The following is a 17,921-nucleotide window of genomic DNA, read 5'->3' as shown; positions in this document are numbered from 1 at the left end:
CGCCTTAAACTTTGCACGGCAAAGCTTTAACACCCACTCACTCGAACTTTCGTAGAAATTTTATTAGGTCAGTCTTCGGTCAGTGTCTTACTTAATCTTGGTCACTGGATGTGCCTAAACAACGTAAAAGAAACTGTTTCGAATATTTTTTTTTTTATTTGCCATTCACGATATCTAACAAGGTAAGGAATCATATACCTACGACGTGATTCTTTTTCTTCCTTAGGAAAAAAAATCCAAGAAACGGGTGATTCTTCGGAGCTTGTTGTTTACTGATCCAGGTATGGTATACCAATTTTTCTCTTGATTACAGACATATTGGCATAAAATAAATACACAAAAAGGAAGAAAAGAAAAGTTAGTCATCGATCGACTTCGTACCGTTTATAATAATAATATAACCTTGTTGACTACTGTTTGAACGGTGCAAGTTCCATATATATTAATTTTTGCTGTTTGCGTGCTAAAAGGGACTGCAAATGCGCCTCAAAGACTATATTTCTTTAAGAGATTTCAAATCTTTAAAATGCTCCGTACACTTTATTAACTTATTTTTTCGTTACAATATATAAAACAAATTGCACGATTTGTGAATATTTAATCAGCAGTTTTGGAACTCGCCGACAGGAAATCGTGAATAGATGGTAAAATACCTATTTTATTCGTGAAAAGAACTTTATTTTAATGACTTAAAGTTACGTTAAAAGCAGCTCCCACATTAAAATATCAAAAAGGCTACAAATGGATATTTTTATCTAATACGTGTGGTTTGATTACTGAAAATACGTAGACAATGGAACCCCCAAAGTTGGGGATAATTTTTTTCTCGGGTAATGTTATTGTAGTTTTAACTTTTCGTTTCAAAATTGTTTTAAATTTTTTTTTTAGGTTTATTAGATTACAGAATACTCAGTTAAGCTTTAAAAAATCCCACATTTTAGACACTTGAATTATATAACACCTTGTAAACCAAGAAATGTTAAGATAAACGCTAAGGCAAGTCGGCTTACAAATTAAGCCTTATAATTGTATGATTTTGCTTCTCTTGCATAACTCATTAAAGATACGTCGTACTCCTTGTTTAAGAGAGAGATGACAACCATCACTACCCAAATATAATGACACATGATACTGAACCCCCCCCCCCCGACCCCGAACCACGCAAATGACAAGAAATCATAGACTATGAGGTTAGACAAGATTACTTCTGAAAAGGAACGAAACTTTAAACCATTGTGTTAAATAGGCCTAAGTAATACGCTCTTGCCCTGTTTGCAGTAACTCCTCGGACAGCCAAATTATCTAACTAAAATGTCACTCCGTAGTGTCACATTTACGTAAACAACAACAACAACAACAATTTTTTTTTATTTTTTCAGCATCGCTTTAAAGTTAACTTCTAGCAGAATGGCTGCATTTACCTGGTTCAAGAGAATGATATCATTTCCAAACGAAGAGAAGCTTACCAAAACAGCCCTTTTCACTCAGTGGACTGCACTTTTGGCCTATGGAGGGGGTGGTGTAGCTCTTCTTTGTGCACCCTCATTATGGGGCATCCTACTCGCCTTTGATGTCGACCATAGGACTCAAGGATATCTCAGATTAATTGGTGTCTACCTCATTGCTCTAAGCTTTATTTACATCATCATCGCTAGATCAGGCTCCTGCACATCAAAGCATGGACCTACCTTAAGCAGCATTCTGGAAAGACTGGTCTTGGTAAATGGAATACTGCTTATGTTCATTTTTCGTGACATCTTGCCGTTATATTTTGCCATTGTCTTCATTATTCTAGACACAGTGATATCACTGATAAGTCTTTGTATATGGATCAAGGAAACAACTCATGCATCTTTCGTGCTGTATTTTAAAGAAGTATTTGGATCTTTTGCAACGTTTCTGCACTTTGGCAAGTCGACGATAACAAGTATTTCCGTTCAAATAATTGGCCTTTTACAATTCTGTGGAGGAGTGATCCCTGTGGTAGCTCCTCATTTGATACAATATGCACTCAATCTTTCTTCCTTTGAATATCACGCCAGAGGATTCCTAGCTTGTATATTCCTTCTAATTGCAATCAATGGATGGTTTCACGTAATGGCAGGCTGTGCAGAACTTCCTGCGTTTTCTACTGCTGCATCGTTCTATCGTTTGAGTTTCATACTCCCATTGCTATGCATTCTATACTTTTGTGATCAAATTGAACTCTATTTGTTTATTTTACTTGGATCAAGTGAATTTGGATTTGCCTTGATACTGTTGTTTTCAACTTTAATTCAAAACAAAAAACGGAAAACAAGAGTTCAGGCTTTCGATAGCCAACGGGCGACACATGAAGAAAGAAAACATGAAAATCTTGCTATTGATAATATAAATTGAGGATATGACTTAGCACATAATGCACCCTTAAATACATCAGAGAAAATGTTAAAAGTTCTGTTTACTTACAGAAGAGTCTTGACTGAAAGCAAAATTTAATATAAGTAAAGAAACGGAATTTCTCCAGTTGCAAAGGCCTGGTTTGCAAGGCACTCGTATATTGTAATAAAATAATTTGTATACTGGTAATAAAATAGAGATTACTTCATGGAAAGCGCGTGCGTACGGGATTTTCACACGAGTTGGTGAAGTATCTGAAATCGAACGAGTGAGCGCAGCGAACGAGTGAGATTTCTGATGCAATACCAACGAGTGTGAAAATCCCGTACAAAGCGCTTTCCATGAAGTAATTTGTTTATTTCATATATACTGAGATTTTTTTTATTTATACAGCTTTAATTGGTTCTCTAAAATAATTTCAAAACTCCTGTATTAAATTCTCCTCGAAAAATTAAGTTTTTACTAAAATCGTCATGTAAAAATATCACCAATCAAAAATCATAACTGGTGCAAAGGATAGCAAACATTTCAATTCTTAAGCCTGGTTTACACGTACGACGCAAGCATAAGCATAAACACAAGCATAAGCACAAGAAACCTACGTGTAAACCGGTGCGACGCAAGCATAAGCGCCTTGTGCTTGCGCTTGTGCTTATCCTTGCGTCTTCCCGGTTTACACGTACGACGCAACGACGCAAGTATAAGCACAAGCACAAGAGAATGGAACGATTTCCATTCTTTTGTGCTTGTGCGTGTGCTTGCGTCGTTGCCTCGTACGTGTTAACCGGGACGACGCAAGCATAAGCACAAGCGCAAGGAAATAAAACTGAAAAACAGTGACAAGTTGTCAGCGTGCATTCTAGTTACTCATGCGTTGCCATTTGCAAAATGGCGGCAGCAAATTTTTATGCTTCTGCGCTTGCGTATGTCACCTTATGCTTATGCTTATCGCATGCGTAAACATCCTTGTGCTTATTCTTGTGCTTATGCTTATGCTTGCGTCGTACGTGTAAACCAGGCTTTAATTAATTAAGGAAATAACGAAAGAAACAAATCCAAAATTGGTAAAGCCAATAAAGTTTAGTAGAGTGTCACTGCGTAGGGCTGTCTTCGTCTGACGATTCAAACACGCGCTTGGTGCGTTTGAAGCTTCGTGTAGACTCTGTTGAGTGATCGGTGGAAGTTGGTGACTTGTTGACAGTGTTTATGGTTATGTTGAACTGTCCTCCGTGAAACACTGCTCCATTGAATGGACCTGCTGCAGGAAAACTAGAACTTTTCATGAATGAAGATTCACAGCACTCGGTGACCACTCCTCTTCGTGAACTCGACACTGGCTTTTTTTCTATAGACGTACTTGTAGTGTTACCACTCAAAATCAAAGACATGTTTTTCTGTTGTTCGTTTGAGACGGTACTGCAATTGTTGACGCTCTCGACATTTCTGTGACCAGATAATTGCATTATATGAGTTGGTGGAATGTTGTTGTCGTTCCGGCAGAACATTTGGGAGACCATAGATTACCTGGAAGGGAATTTTGACTTTTTAAGCCCAAATAATAGCGGAGATCCACGCACCGGAGGCGCGGCGCGGAGCTCCATAGCTAAGAGAATTTGGTAACCCGTGAAAGCGAAAAATTTTGGTTTGGTTATGACTCACTTGTCCATCCGTACGACCGTCCGACCGTACGCAATCCCACAGTGCTAATGCGCCCGTGTTTGTTTGGCGGGAAGCTGCATGGCGAGGCGCGTTTACAACAGAAATGATAAAGAACACAAAATACAAAGTCAATTTATATGTTTTCGTTGGATATGTTGACAAACGTAGAAAGAAGAGAAAGAGAGAGTAAAAGAAATCAGAAAAGCGGGGACGATTAAGCAAAGTTCAACGTGAAAGCGAGCGATAGATAGCAAGTTAGAGCAGGCCGGCCGGTAAAGTAAGTTTAAAAAGGCTTCACATTTGTCTATATCACCCGTTCGTGATCAGAACTCTAAAATAGCTTTACAAAGACACTTTAATCGCTTTCGATAACGCTAATATTCGAGGAGAAGTTATTTTTTGAAAAATATATTTCGTGGCCGTGTTTTTCATTTGCACCGCACGGCTCTCATGTGATTGTAAACACACGCAAGTTTCAAAGTTCTTAAATAATTCTACCAAACACCAGAGTATTTTTCTGTATTGTCCTTTTGTTAACGTTATTTAGAGACTAGAATTATTAATAATTAGGAGCAGAATGGACACTGTTTTGAATTTCCAAACATTTTTCCGCGGGAGCTTTTTTAATAACTTGCTCTCGCAAAAAAAATACCATGTTTACGTAATTCCGACGGCCGTTTAAACAGATCATTTGTAAATGTAAATAATTTCTTCCAGGCAGAAATCGATCATTTATTATGCTACGTGTTTCAAGCTTTACACAGATACTTTAATCGTTTATTAAATAGGCCTTATCACGGTTTTCGACGCCATTTTGACGGGTAGGCAAACAGGCTTGAAATACTGAACAGTGTTTGTATGGAAATCCGATGTCAAATAATTTTCATAAAACATCGCTTCTGAAAAATTCGTGTATTGGAAACTTTTGTTACTAGGAAAAGGATTTTAGGAATAAAATTGGAGAGATGTAGCTGTGACAGAAAGCGTCCAGTCGTGTTTTGAACTTTCCATACATTTCCCTGTATTTTTTCCCGCGAATTGAACTATTTTTAGTAGCTGCTCACGGCTGGTTCGCTATACAGACAAATGTATGGAAAGTTCAAAACACGACTGGACGCTTTCTGTCACAGCTACATCCCTCTAATTTTGTTCTTAAAATCCTTTTTCTAGTGCCAAAAGTTTCCAATTCATGAATTTTTCGGAAGCGATGTTTTATGAAAATTATTTGACATCGGCCAGTTTCCATACAAACACTGTTATTTCAAGCTTGTTTGCCTACCCGTCAAAATGGCGTCGAAAACCGTGATAAGGCCTATTCTCGATACCTTTGATATTCGTATAGAAATTAAGTTTTTTAAGATGTTTCATGCACTTTTTTTTTTCATTCGCTCCGCACGGCTCTCATGTGTTTGTAAACACAAGTTTAAAAGCTCTGAAATGATTGTACCAAAAGCCAAAGACTATTTTCCCGTGTTGTTTTCATGGCACCACACGGCTCTCATGTGTTTGTAAACGCACGCAAGTTTAAAAGCTCTAAAATAATTCTACCAAACACCAAAGACTATTTTCCAATATTTTCCATTCGTTAACGTTTATATAGAGACTAGAATTATTGCCTGAGGAGCAGAATTGACACAGTTTTGAATTTCCAAACATTTTCCCCGGGTCGCTCAGTTGCTCAGTACACCAAAGATATTATCATGACGTGTAATTCGACGGTCGTTTACAAATCTACCTGGCAACAATCGATATTTTTTCTTTATGTTGTGTGCACATTTTACCCGTGATACCACCAATATTCGCAGAGAAATTATTTTTTGAACATTTTGTTTTTGAGCTGTGTACATGCAATGCATTTGCGCCGCTCTGCCTTCATGCGCTTGGACTGTATAAACACGCACAAGTTTTTTTTTTTTAAACGCTCTGATATTTCGCTCTACAACCAAGTGTTAAAGTGTTAAAATTTTTGTAAGGTCCAGAATTATTTTAGTAGGAGCGATATTGACTGAGTTATGATTTTTCAAACATTTTTATCCGAGCGCCAAATAAGTCTGGGAGCCCTGTTAAGCAACGACGACAGTAGCAACAACATTTGAACAAAAACAATCGCTCCGCAATTAAATTGTGATACATTTCTTTGCCGTCCTCCGCAAAACAACAACGTGAAATGACCTAATTTAAGGAATTTGTGGAGAACATGAGCAAAAGACGGTGAATTTTTCTTTCTCTGTTAACTTGAAAGCAACTCCTACCAATTTAGGCAACTTGCTAGCTGTTTACTTGTCTAATGCGTTTCTGAGCAACAATCAATGTTTTTTTCTTTATTTTGCGTGTTTCAAGCTTTACAAATATACTTCAATCGCTTCGATAGAATAAATATTCGTAGAGTAACTAATTTTTGAACATTTTGTTTCGGTGCAGTTTCGTTCGCACCGCACGGTTCTCATTCAGTTGTAAACACACTAAAGATCTGTGCCAAGCAACCAAGAGTGATTTCCCCGTGTTCTTCTTTTCTTGACGTTTCAGTTTGGATTTCAGTAGGAACAATATTGACTGAGTTGTAAATTTTACACATGTAATGAAGAGAGAATATAAGTTTAATTCAGGAGTAAACTAACAACGATAAATCTTAATGTCAGGTTATTGTTCACCTGCGCTGTGAAGCTTCCTACCGCTTGAAAATCCGCGAAAATAGATCGATAAAAATAGCAAACGGTGGATCTAAAGAAGGAACGTAGGGAGTAATTTCTTCCACTGAATTTGACCTGCTCCTTCTTCCCATCAAAAGGACACTGTTATGCTCGGTTATCATTCGTTGTAAGAAGACGTAGCGAGGTGAAAGCACTTGTTCGCCATGACTAATTTCAGTTTCTCAGCTAAACAAATGTCAATCCGATAAAAGTTTTTAGCTTTGACGCAAATGATATTTTGCTGTCTCTTGTAAGACACGAAAACTAATGTTTAGGAATTTTCTTTCTAGCTGCAGCACTTGATTTCCATGTATTTGTGGTACAAACAACTCGGCTTAAACAGTCGAACTCCAAAGAACTTGAAAGAACTCGTTGTTTTTGGACACAAAATAGAGAAACCAACGAAATGTAGAACTGGCGTGCTCAGCCAATCTGGAGCGAGTATTTTCGCCGCTCGACCTATCAGGAGTATGTAATTTTGCCCTCTATATTACGTTGTTGTTGTTATTGTTGATGGACAGTTTTTGCTGCATAAGCACTAAAAATATATATAACTGCAGATAGGATGAGGAAGTGGTAACGTTATTACGTTCATACCCTAAGCAGATTTCTTTAAATGCTATGAAAAAAATCGGAGCTCCGCTTTTAGGCCTGGCTAAATATATATATTAGAAACTAATTTCTTCAGCCTTGTTGTTTCGTCAGGCCGGAAGGACTGATCAGTTCTCTGAGTTGCAGAAGTTGTCTTTGCAACAAAATAATTTACATTTAGTTCCTGCTTTCTCAGTCGATAGGTCAGCACAAAACGTTTGACACGTTTGTCCTTTCATGCACCCCTTGCCAATGCTCGTCAGTTGTCCTCGCCAATGATTTTCTATAACAAAACATCTGTTGAAACCAACATCACAGCGCCGGATCGCTTGCTTCTTGATGCAGTCATCCTTCGAAGTGGCAGAGCATCGAAAACAGCATAACTGTTCTGCAGATCTCCCTAGAAATAATAAAGGTAATATGATCTGTTTAACAATTGGAGCACGAGTGTGAGTTTCTTGCGTGGTGGAGTTCACTATCGGCAGAGATAACGCAAAAAAGTAGTTTTATTATTTAAGTAGGCAAGGAAATAGTATTTCCAGACAAAAATGTTATCCCTTACTACGAAATAGAGCAGGCGATCCTTGGATGTCAGACTATCGGTTTTCCGAAGCCCTCTTTTGTTTACTGAAACAAACCGAACGTTCGGCTTTTTAAATAGATGTCGTTTGAGGTAACGTTTGTGTCCTGCTGTGAATTCTTGATACCCTTAATATAATCTTATAGTTAGGGTTTTATTTGTGAGCGAGGAGGGCTTGTTCAGTTGGAGTAAATAAAATAAATTACCATAATCACAGTCATTTGTCAATTGTTCAATTGTTAACAAAACTAAAGATATAACTACATGATGAAGATTAAGGTGATGATGATTATTATTATGATTGTTATAAGTATTGCTATTATGACATACGCCAAATAAAAAAAAATGCCGACGCCAAAATGTTTCCGATTAAACAAGGAACAGCTCCCGGAAGCGTTGACCTCTCACTGAGCTTGAAAAGATGTTTCCGGCCGTACCCCCACCGCCTGTAATTTGTTTCTCCTGGTATTTTAGCCTCAACCATAGGGAATGGGTTTCTCAGTGTTCTCTCGCACTTTGATCCCGTGCCAATTAATACCGCAAATTTCAAATATGCGACAAAGGACCTACCATTTTTACCATAGTCTTTGCCATTGCACAGATCATCTGAGCGGTAGTGTGATTTACGCTGTACTGCTAGTTCGTTATAAGCGGCAAATTTCACTTTACAGACATCCATAATACTGCAACCTTACATAAAACAACAGAATATTAAACCAAATTTCATGAAAATGGCAAAAGATATTGTGCAAAATAACATGCAGTCCCCTACTTGAAATAATATTGTAGATTAAAACGTAGCTTGTCACGGTTTTCGGCATCCACAGAATAAGAGTATAATAGCAAGATTCCCTCTCACCTGACTATCGCATGTTTAACTCTCAACAGCAGCCGTAATCACGGGCGGAGGCCGCAAGCATGAGCTCCACGCAAACCCAAAATATTGCTCTACCCTTCACCCTTTCTTAATTTCTCCTCGCGCGATTTTGAAAAATTGCACGCTTACGTGTCACGCGCGTGTGACGCTATTCTTTTTAAAAATAGTAAATCTGGACCAACCCAGCCGTCAAAATGATATTCCGTTATGGTCTCCTCTTCCGATTATGGCTTCTGCTTTCAGCATGGTACCTAAATGGAGTTTGATAAGACGAGAAAACTCTTTTGTACGGAATTCCGTAACCAACAATCATGATGAAATTAACTCACAACTTAGTGCTGTCTGGAATAGTACCAGATATAGCATCAATAGGACAACACCAGTCAGATAACGGAATAACAATCTGTCTCCTAGCATGACTTGGAACTGAGGTAAACAACTGAATGATTGCATCTAGAAGAAAAAAAATATATAACATAAGTTAATGTGACACTACAATTGGGTCACAGGTCGCTCATTCAGACTTGAAAGTATCTATCACAAATTCCCCCTCAGTCAAGCTTTCCATTTCATTTTGTACGCCATTTGCATAGAACGAATATAACGACTCAGGAATGAACAGTTCACTGAAAACTTTGTATAACATAGAAAGTGAAACTTTTCATTTTCTATTACTATTATAACCACTATCGACATTTATTAATTTCGTAGAAGGATAAGTTGTTAATCCCAGACGTCGTTTGCCCGGAATAAAAATGAACAAAGTAGGTATGCCATAAACTGAAGGACAATATTTAGAATGTTTTGAACTTAAAGAAGGCACTGAATGAGTTGTCTGGCCTATTTTATTCAAGATATCAAGGCCAACGAAAGATTCACCAACCTACAGAAAGCTATTACTGCCGCAATCTGTATTAATATTGCCTAAATTGTGGCTTCCAGATTCCCTCTTACCTTCTAATTGTTTCTATTCTGCCTTCGCAGCCACACGTTCAAGGTTTCGTTTAGCTATAAAGACAACATGATGCTCCCGAACGGCAAACTGGAGGAAATTATTAGATCAGGATCCCAAACTTTGAAAACAAAACAATGTCGTTGCAAATCGCGACCTCGACAGATCTATTAATTTAAATAATGAAGCGAATGGTTAGGAACTAAGAAAAACAAATACAATCTACGTGGTAGAAAACAGCCGAAAGTACTTACCGATTTCTGGTTTCTTTCACTTTGTGCAGTGTGAGGCTTTGAAAGCGAAACGCTGCGTCCACTGATATTGTGTTCGTCTGAGTTTCTGAACGGTTAAATCACTTCAGTAACGCAATATCCATTTATTACTCGGGCCGTGAGGCCATGAGTTAAGTTCTCAGTCGCGTTCTTTTTTCTTTTTATTTTTTTGCGTCGCGATTGGCCAAGAGATAACGCCCAAGACCTTGTATATGACCAAATGACGTGTCACATACAAGACGGCGGATGCAAGACAAATAACTAAAAATAAGACTTCAGCATTCATAAAAAGAAGTATCTCGGAAATTCTTAATGATTACTTTAAATCATTTCTGTTCAAAATTATAAATATCCGGACTTGAACACTGATATGACTGAAAACGCTTGCAAAAGTTTACATTTTAATACAATGCCAGTGATTACCACAAGATTTGGTAGTAAGCGTGGAACACTTAGATGTGGCCTTCACGAATAGCCTGCGTGGCCAACGTAATCGGGGAAGGGAAGGGGAGGGCCCTGACAAATGCTTTCCCCTGTATTTCATTTGTAAATATAAACAGCGGAGCATTGAAAAACGTACAAGGATAACGTACGCGTGATGCGTCACGTTACTCTAGATCATACCAGAAATTACGATCTGTCAGTGACCCGGCGTCAAACAGATACATATCCGGACTATACAAATGGTTTCTGTCTCCAAATGAAAGGTGAAAACGTAACTATTAAAGCCCGGGGATTTTAAGAGCGGTTCTCAGTAACTTTCAAGAATCCGGCGACAGAAGCGAAAATTCGAATTTCTTTTTATTTGCCCCAAAAGACCATTTTGGTGAACTATTTTCAAAAATAATATTCTAAAGTTCCAGCGAATTTTTATTTTGACAAAAAATTGGGAAACTTCGAAATCGGCCAAAACATGGCCGATGGCCCGATTGAAATTATGCAAATTAGTACATTTTTAAAACTCTCGCTCAAGACAAGGCAGCGTTTTCTCGAGTTGACACTTTCACAATCGTTTTTACATCCCTTGTACTTGCTTCCAAACTATATTTTATCTCCACCTGAACATTCTCTCATTTAAAGTTGCCCACGTAAAGAATACAATGTTTGCTATTCCTTAGATAGAGTGATTTTTGCCATATTTCAGATGACCATATCATCAAGGGTATACAAATATACTGGTAATGAAATAACTTCTTTTAACGGGCAATGTTTCTTATCTATCATGTTAAAATATTTAGTTTGGCCCGTGAAAAGCGAGCGCGCTAGGTCGAGATGTGTGGAATGCACTTTGACACAATTCGCCATTTCAGTACTTCATGTTCCTCCTGTTACTTTGCACTTATAAATACACCTCACGGAAGCTTTTAGATAAAAGCCAAGATTTCTGTGTTCATTTCATGCTTTTATACACGTAAATAACTAGCTTCAAACTTGAGTGCTCTCCATATTAGCATTACGTTATCAAATGATTCCTTTAAGGTGAAATTTTCGAGTTTATATTGAGCCGTTCAAGCGATTCCCAGGGAAATAACTTGAAATCAGTGAAATTAATACCCTGTCTCTCATATCACGCTACACTTCCATACTACCGTTATTATTAAGCTAGAAAGTGTAAATGCTCCCTTTTTACGTGACTTAAAACAGAATTTGCCTAAAATATTACGACTAAAGTCCACCACAAGAAAAAACTGAAAAAATCGCGCACCGACGTAAAATGTAAACATCAGCCGTTTCTCAGGATTCTCGACTTGCTACATGGATGAAACGCGTCCGTAGTTTTACCTCTGTATACATTTATGATCAGAAAGTAGAAACAAACAATCTTCTCTATGCCCATCTGTATAAATGCACTAGCCAATCAGGGTTTGATTTTCTGTGTGTTTGTCGAAAATACTGAAGAATAGTGCGACATTGTTACTGACTACTTGACTCATTCAATCACAATGTAACCGGATAACACGACTGGAAACTAGTAGATATAGAGAAATGCTCTTACTTGTCTGCAATCGTTACTCACATTATATCTGGCGATATCACATCCCCGAGGCAAGGCTGAAAATTGTCTCAAAATCCGCATATTAGAGATTCAAAGTTTTGAACAACGCGAATAACTTTCATTGCGTGACAAGTGAAATGTGATACACACTGCAAGCGCGCGAAAAGTACAGGAATAAACAAGTTCAAGATTCGCCCTTGTGATGACAGTGCGAAAATAATTTTTTGAAATTACAAGAAAGAAACTGAGGCAAGTCAAGGTCTGCAAGGTATATTTAATGGACTGAAACAATAATCATGTAGTTTCTCTTCTGAGATGCACTCTGTATTGTCTGTGCCGGATTCTCATCAATAACATATTTCAAACAATTTTTCCCGGGAATATTTGGGAGAGTGAAGTTTGTCTTTCGCCATGGATCAACGCGCAAAAGTTGTGGATCAAGCTCAAAAGGTGCGCAAAATTTGCAATGTGTTATACGGTTAATCAATGCAATAAGTACGTTCACCATGAATGGAGCGAAAAAAAAATCTTTATAGGTTAACTTATTAAACCTAGCTTTAATGTCTGTTTGAGATGAGTCACTGATGGTGATAAAATGTTAACTGGAAATACCCAACATTATTCTGCATTATTGCTGACGGAAGGCTGATCAAATCAGTTTAGGATAAGAGTTTAACCTTAATTTCTTTTCGACCGCGCACTAGTTTCGAAGGATGCCGAGGGGCACGACTGGTATTTCTCAGATTTTCGTGTTCGGTCTAAAAGACGGTGTTATCTCTTACGGGCCGTCACTGTGTAATGCACTAGTCAGTGGAAAGCACCGTACCCCCATAACCGGGGAATAGCGGGGCATTAGACCAGGCGTCCCAACTAAATGAAGCAAATTTCCCGCTATGCGGGGCAATTTCTTATGTCAAAACCTCATTTTTGTACTCCGCCCCCGGGGCAATACTTGAAAAATCCCAAATACACAACGTTGACCAAAATTAATTTATTTCAAGAATTGTGCCTCAAATTTAACTCTTACAAAAACTTTTTCAATGTCTTCATAAAATAAATGAAACAATCACGGCTTCCTCTACTCCGCTTGGTAAGACATAGTTCTGTGAACTTTTCTCTGGACGTGTAAATGACTAAACTGGAACATGGTGATTCAAGCAACGCGTCAACACAAAACAAGTTAAAGATACACCCGAAATTGTAAATTTGGCAATAACTTCCTTTAAAATTGGCAAAAACCACTCCTAAAACAGTAATATCAATTAAAGGGCTTAGCTATACCCGAACACGAACTAAAGTAAATACTAGATTTTTTGACATAACAAGTCTCAACATGCATTTGACATACAACTACGTCTAGAGTAAGCCAGATGGCGGTTGAATAATCCCAAATAATGGTAGTTTACACACTACTGTGTTTGAAAAATGTATGATTACATGTAGAAGTGCCCAATGTGTATATTTCAGACACATCAGTTGCAATGTGTTTGAATGTCCTTTTGTATGAGAATGAATTGAACAGTTTGGAGATATCACTTTTAGGACATTTTAACTGAACGAGTTGTTGGATTCACATGTATTGCTAATAAGCCAAATTTTCATTTCATATTCTACAAATGCTTATCTGTTGCTGTCTTCACAGTCGGGACCGTAGCCACCTGCCAGTTGGAGCAGGCACTCAAAGTGAAACCATTCAATTGGACAGGCAACATTATCACATGCTATCATCTCCCCATATTTCCCCTCTTGACACCAACAGTACACATCATCCCTGTCTTTAGATTTTGCAGCTCTCTTTGATTTCGCTTTGGAAGTACGAATTCCTCTTCAACACCGTCTTTTTGCTTGAGCCTTTTTAACACCCTCTGCTTGTCGTTCTTTGATGCTTTCTAGATGCTGTAACCAGAACGAAACATCATGCTCAGGAAGAAGTGTCTGCTTTGCCAATTCTGTTATCTCCGGGCTTGAAATGGTGGTTTTACTCTTCTGGGACTTCTCAAATGAAATCCCCGCCAAAGCCCCGCTAGCCCCGCTAACGGTCCCCGGTCGCTGTTATTTGTGTCTAATGTTGTCCAACACCCCGCACACTGGGGCAAAGATGACCACTAAAAACCGCTAAAATCCCCCGCTAATGACCCGCATTCCCCGGGTATGGGGGTGCGGGGCTTTCCACTGACTAGTGCATAAGTCTGACGTTGTCATTGTCAGTTAAATCCTTCTAGCGTGCTCCAGAGTATCCACCACACGAGCAGACTTTGACAAGGCCAGTGAGAGTATCTTTCGAACCTGTGTGCCATAGTTCAGTGATTATTCAATTCACAGTAGTTTTTTTATGGCATGGAGTTGAAGATATAACTTTATTACGAGTTCCACTTGGATTGGGTTAACCCACAGTACATGCATTGAGACATGCATTGCATCGGGGGGGAGGAGGAAACATGATTTTCGTTTCAATCCGACAATCAAATATACCTTGCAGACCTTGACTTGCCTCAATTTCTTTCTTGTAATTTCAAAAAATTATTTTCGCACTGTCATCACAAGGGCGAATCTTGAACTTGTTTATTCCTGTACTTTTCGCGCGCTTGCAGTGTGTATCACATTTCACTTGTCACGCAATGAAAGTTATTCGCGTTGTTCAAAACTTTGAATCTCTAATATGCGGATTTTGAGACAATTTTCAGCCTTGCCTCGGGGATGTGATATCGCCAGATATAATGTGAGTAACGATTGCAGACAAGTAAGAGCATTTCTCTATATCTACTAGTTTCCAGTCGTGTTATCCGGTTACATTGTGATTGAATGAGTCAAGTAGTCAGTAACAATGTTGCACTATTCTTCAGTATTTTCGACAAACACACAGAAAATCAAACCCTGATTGGCAAGTGCATTTATACAGATGGGCATAGAGAAGATTGTTTGTTTCTACTTTCTGATCATAAATGTATACAGAGGTAAAACTACGGACGCGTTTCATCCATGTAGCAAGTCGAGAATCCTGAGAAACGGCTGATGTTTACATTTTACGTCGGTGCGCGATTTTTTCAGTTTTTTATTGTGGTGGACTTTTAGTCGTAATATTTTAGGCAAATTCTGTTTTAAGTCACGTAAAAAGGGAGCATTTACACTTTCTAGCTTAATAATAACGGTAGTATGGAAGTGTAGCGTGATATGAGAGACAGGGTATTAATTTCACTGATTTCAAGTTATTTCCCTGGGAACGGCTCTTGATCTCGCTTGAACGGCTCAATATAAACTCGAAAATTTCACCTTAAAGGAATCATTTGATAACGTAATGCTAATATGGGGAGCACTCAAGTTTGAAGCTAGTTATTCACGTGTATAAAAGCATGAAATGAACACAGAAACCTTGGCTTTTATCTAAAAGCTTCTGTGAGGTGTATTTATAAGTGCAAAGTAACAGGAGGAACATGAAGTACTGAAATGGCGAATTGTGTCAAAGTGCATTCCACACATCTCGACCTAGCGCGCTCGCTTTTCACGGGCCAAACTAAGTATTTTAACATGATAGATAAGAAACATTGCCCGTTAAAAGAAGTTATTTCATTACCAGTATATTTGTATACCCTTGATGATATGGTCATCTGAAATATGGCAAAAATCACTCTATCTAAGGAATAGCAAACATTGTATTCTTTACGTGGGCAACTTTAAATGAGAGAATGTTCAGGTGGAGATAAAATATAGTTTGGAAGCAAGTACAAGGGATGTAAAAACGATTGTGAAAGTGTCAACTCGAGAAAACGCTGCCTTGTCTTGAGCGAGAGTTTTAAAAATGTACTAATTTGCATAATTTCAATCGGGCCATCGGCCATGTTTTGGCCGATTTCGAAGTTTCCCAATTTTTTGTCAAAATAAAAATTCGCTGGAACTTTTGAATATTGTTTTTGAAAATAGTTCACCAAAATGGTCTTTTGGGGCAAATAAAAAGAAATTCGAATTTTCGCTTCTGTCGCCGGATTCTTGAAAGTTACTGACAACCGCTCTTAAAAAGCATCCGTATGACAAATGTCGTTTTCCCCAGTATTTCATTCTGACTGCAGGTGATGCAATCCTATCTGGTGGTTACTTATTGCCTCACTCAGATATCTCTGTATTTATCGATTAGGGGGAGTTAGCGATGCTGGAGGTTATCACTGCTAAAGGATTGTAGGCTTACGTACCACGCAGTCAAATACGACCCGAGTATAAGCTGACAACAGCGTCTTGGTTACCTTGAAAGGAGGAGCGATCTGTTTCTTCCGTCTAAGTCCTTTATTTGGCCTTGATATAGAATTCTTCGAGGCGATCCATGCCAGCTTGGAGAGTGGAAAGGAATCGATCAAGATAAATAAAAAAGAACTGCTACGATGGAGGGTACTCAAGGACGCCCTATTTTCCTCTCTGGGTAAAAATAGTGACGATCACATTGATGATGATGATGATGATGATGATGATGATGATGATGATAACAAATTTCCATGCCACTTAGTTTGTAAATAATAAATTATAATAATAATAATAATAATAATAATAATAATAATAATAATAATAATAAAATAATAATAATTTTTTTCAGGATACTAATAACTTTATTTAACATAGCCATATTGAAATATGACAAGATACAAATACAAGATATAAATACAAATACATAGTACAAAATAAAGCTTAATACAAAGAATCACTAAATAACCTACAATAGTAAAGAGAAACAATGGGGACGAGAAAAACAATCGTATGATAATAAGGCTCGGAGGACACAGAACATGTCAAAAATTGTGTCCTTTGAATTTCGCGTTCGCATCATGGCGCTACATCATGGATTTCAAATAGCCGCTATTTTCAAGTGAATAGTTAATCTTGAATGTTTACATCTTTGCAGTACTACTATACAAAACCACAAGAAATCACAAAAATTTATCTGTTCTGTTATGAGATTTATGTGAAAATGGCATTAAATTTGCACAAGTCAATGATTTTCGAGCTGCCTTGAACGCGTGTGCATCTTTATATGGGTGAGGTGTAATGTATTCGATCTGACTTTAGAATGCTCAGCAATTTGAAAGGCTATGTTTAAAGTCAGGCTCTCTGTTTGAGCCGATCCACATGCACGGTCTATTCCAGGCCGGCATTGCTGGATTGCTGCAAGTAAAAATATGTTGGCACACAGTAAAATTTGCCCCCGTGGGTCAAATGTGGCGCATAAATTTCACCAGGGAGGGCCATGTTCGCACAGTTTATTTAAAGTTTTGTAAAGCTTAGTATGTTAAGGTGGTTCTGATCTGAGTTGCAGGCAAAGAAACCACTCAGAACAATCGCGGTGACACCTGTAGTAACCTTTTGGCATATTTGATCATACTCAATCACATACTCATTGCCAATTAAAGACTTTGTTACATTGTGTTTATTCATCGATGAATAATTTACCTAGGTCCTAGGTTTTCCTTTAATGAATTGCAACATGTTGGAGGCTTAACTTGCCCATGAAGCAGTCGTTTTGAAAAGTTTACACCAGACACCATGTTTAAAGTGTGATTTCTTAAAAATCAGTTCCACCCAGCAGCGTAACCCCGTTAGGCCATTACTAGAAAGTTATAACCCCCCCCCCCCCCCTTCCCCGCGCGCGCTTCCGTTCCCCGGCTTATGTATTCCCGACATTTAATTTTCTTGGAATATTGGTCAGTAGTAAGCCAAAAAAATTAACTCGAGTAGTTTGAATAGAAGCTGGAGCCTATGAGCTCCTGGGCTGAGTTGCTCGAAGCATGGTTAGCGCTAACCATTGGTTAAGAGGTATTAAAACCTATAGGTTGTCATGGTATTTAACCCGGGTTAGCGCTAACCATGCTTCGAGCAACTGGGCCCTGGTGGATAAAAAAGTCTAATGTATGTTTGTCCGGCGAAAGAGCATAAGGAAAGAGCAAG

General features: G+C 38.2%; 2 protein-coding genes across 5 annotated transcripts; one reads left to right on the top strand and one right to left on the bottom strand.

Annotated features, from left to right (window-relative positions):
* The first annotated feature begins 715 nt into the window (after positions 1 to 715).
* Positions 716 to 3,935, top strand: LOC146459605 (uncharacterized). Its single transcript, XM_085089345.1, has one exon. It carries the CDS (start codon positions 1,408 to 1,410, stop codon positions 2,377 to 2,379), a length of 972 nt encoding a protein of 323 aa, XP_084945471.1. The 5' UTR covers positions 716 to 1,407; the 3' UTR covers positions 2,380 to 3,935.
* A 2,681-nt stretch (positions 3,936 to 6,616) lies between these two features.
* Positions 6,617 to 10,238, bottom strand: LOC146459604 (uncharacterized). 4 transcript variants are annotated; one of them, XM_085089352.1, is made up of 5 exons: positions 9,983 to 10,238; positions 9,731 to 9,818; positions 9,106 to 9,229; positions 8,470 to 8,589; positions 6,617 to 7,719 (listed from the first exon to the last, which is right to left on the bottom strand). In XM_085089352.1, the coding sequence occupies exons 3-5, from the start codon at positions 9,227 to 9,229 to the stop codon at positions 7,448 to 7,450; spliced, it is 516 nt and encodes a 171-aa protein (XP_084945478.1). In that variant the 5' UTR covers positions 9,731 to 9,818; positions 9,983 to 10,238; the 3' UTR covers positions 6,617 to 7,447. The 4 variants fall into 4 exon arrangements, with proteins under 4 accessions (XP_084945478.1, XP_084945481.1, XP_084945480.1 ...); XM_085089355.1 differs by lacking the exon at positions 9,731 to 9,818 and having other exon boundaries at positions 9,983 to 10,237; XM_085089354.1 differs by lacking the exon at positions 9,983 to 10,238 and having other exon boundaries at positions 9,731 to 9,834.
* Positions 10,239 to 17,921: the final 7,683 nt, after the last annotated feature.

This window comes from Pavona decussata, unplaced genomic scaffold, assembly GCF_977016875.1.
Source record: "Pavona decussata unplaced genomic scaffold, jaPavDecu1.1 SCAFFOLD_218, whole genome shotgun sequence".
Taxonomy (NCBI): Eukaryota; Metazoa; Cnidaria; class Anthozoa; order Scleractinia; family Agariciidae; genus Pavona; species Pavona decussata.
This window is presented reverse-complemented; position numbering and strand designations above follow the sequence as displayed.

Bases quoted from the DNA above. Each gene is read 5' to 3' on its own strand.
- LOC146459605 (XM_085089345.1), top strand. From the start codon at position 1,408: ATGGCTGCATTTACCTGGTTCAAGAGAATGATATCATTTCCAAACGAA.
- LOC146459604 (XM_085089352.1), bottom strand. From the start codon at position 9,229: ATGCAATCATTCAGTTGTTTACCTCAGTTCCAAGTCATGCTAGGAGAC. The intron at 8,590-9,105 runs GTGAGTTAATTT...GTTTTATGTAAG, and splicing joins ATTCCAGACAGCACTAAGTT to GTTGCAGTATTATGGATGTC. The intron at 7,720-8,469 runs GTAGGTCCTTTG...TATTATTTCTAG, and splicing joins CAAAGACTATGGTAAAAATG to GGAGATCTGCAGAACAGTTA.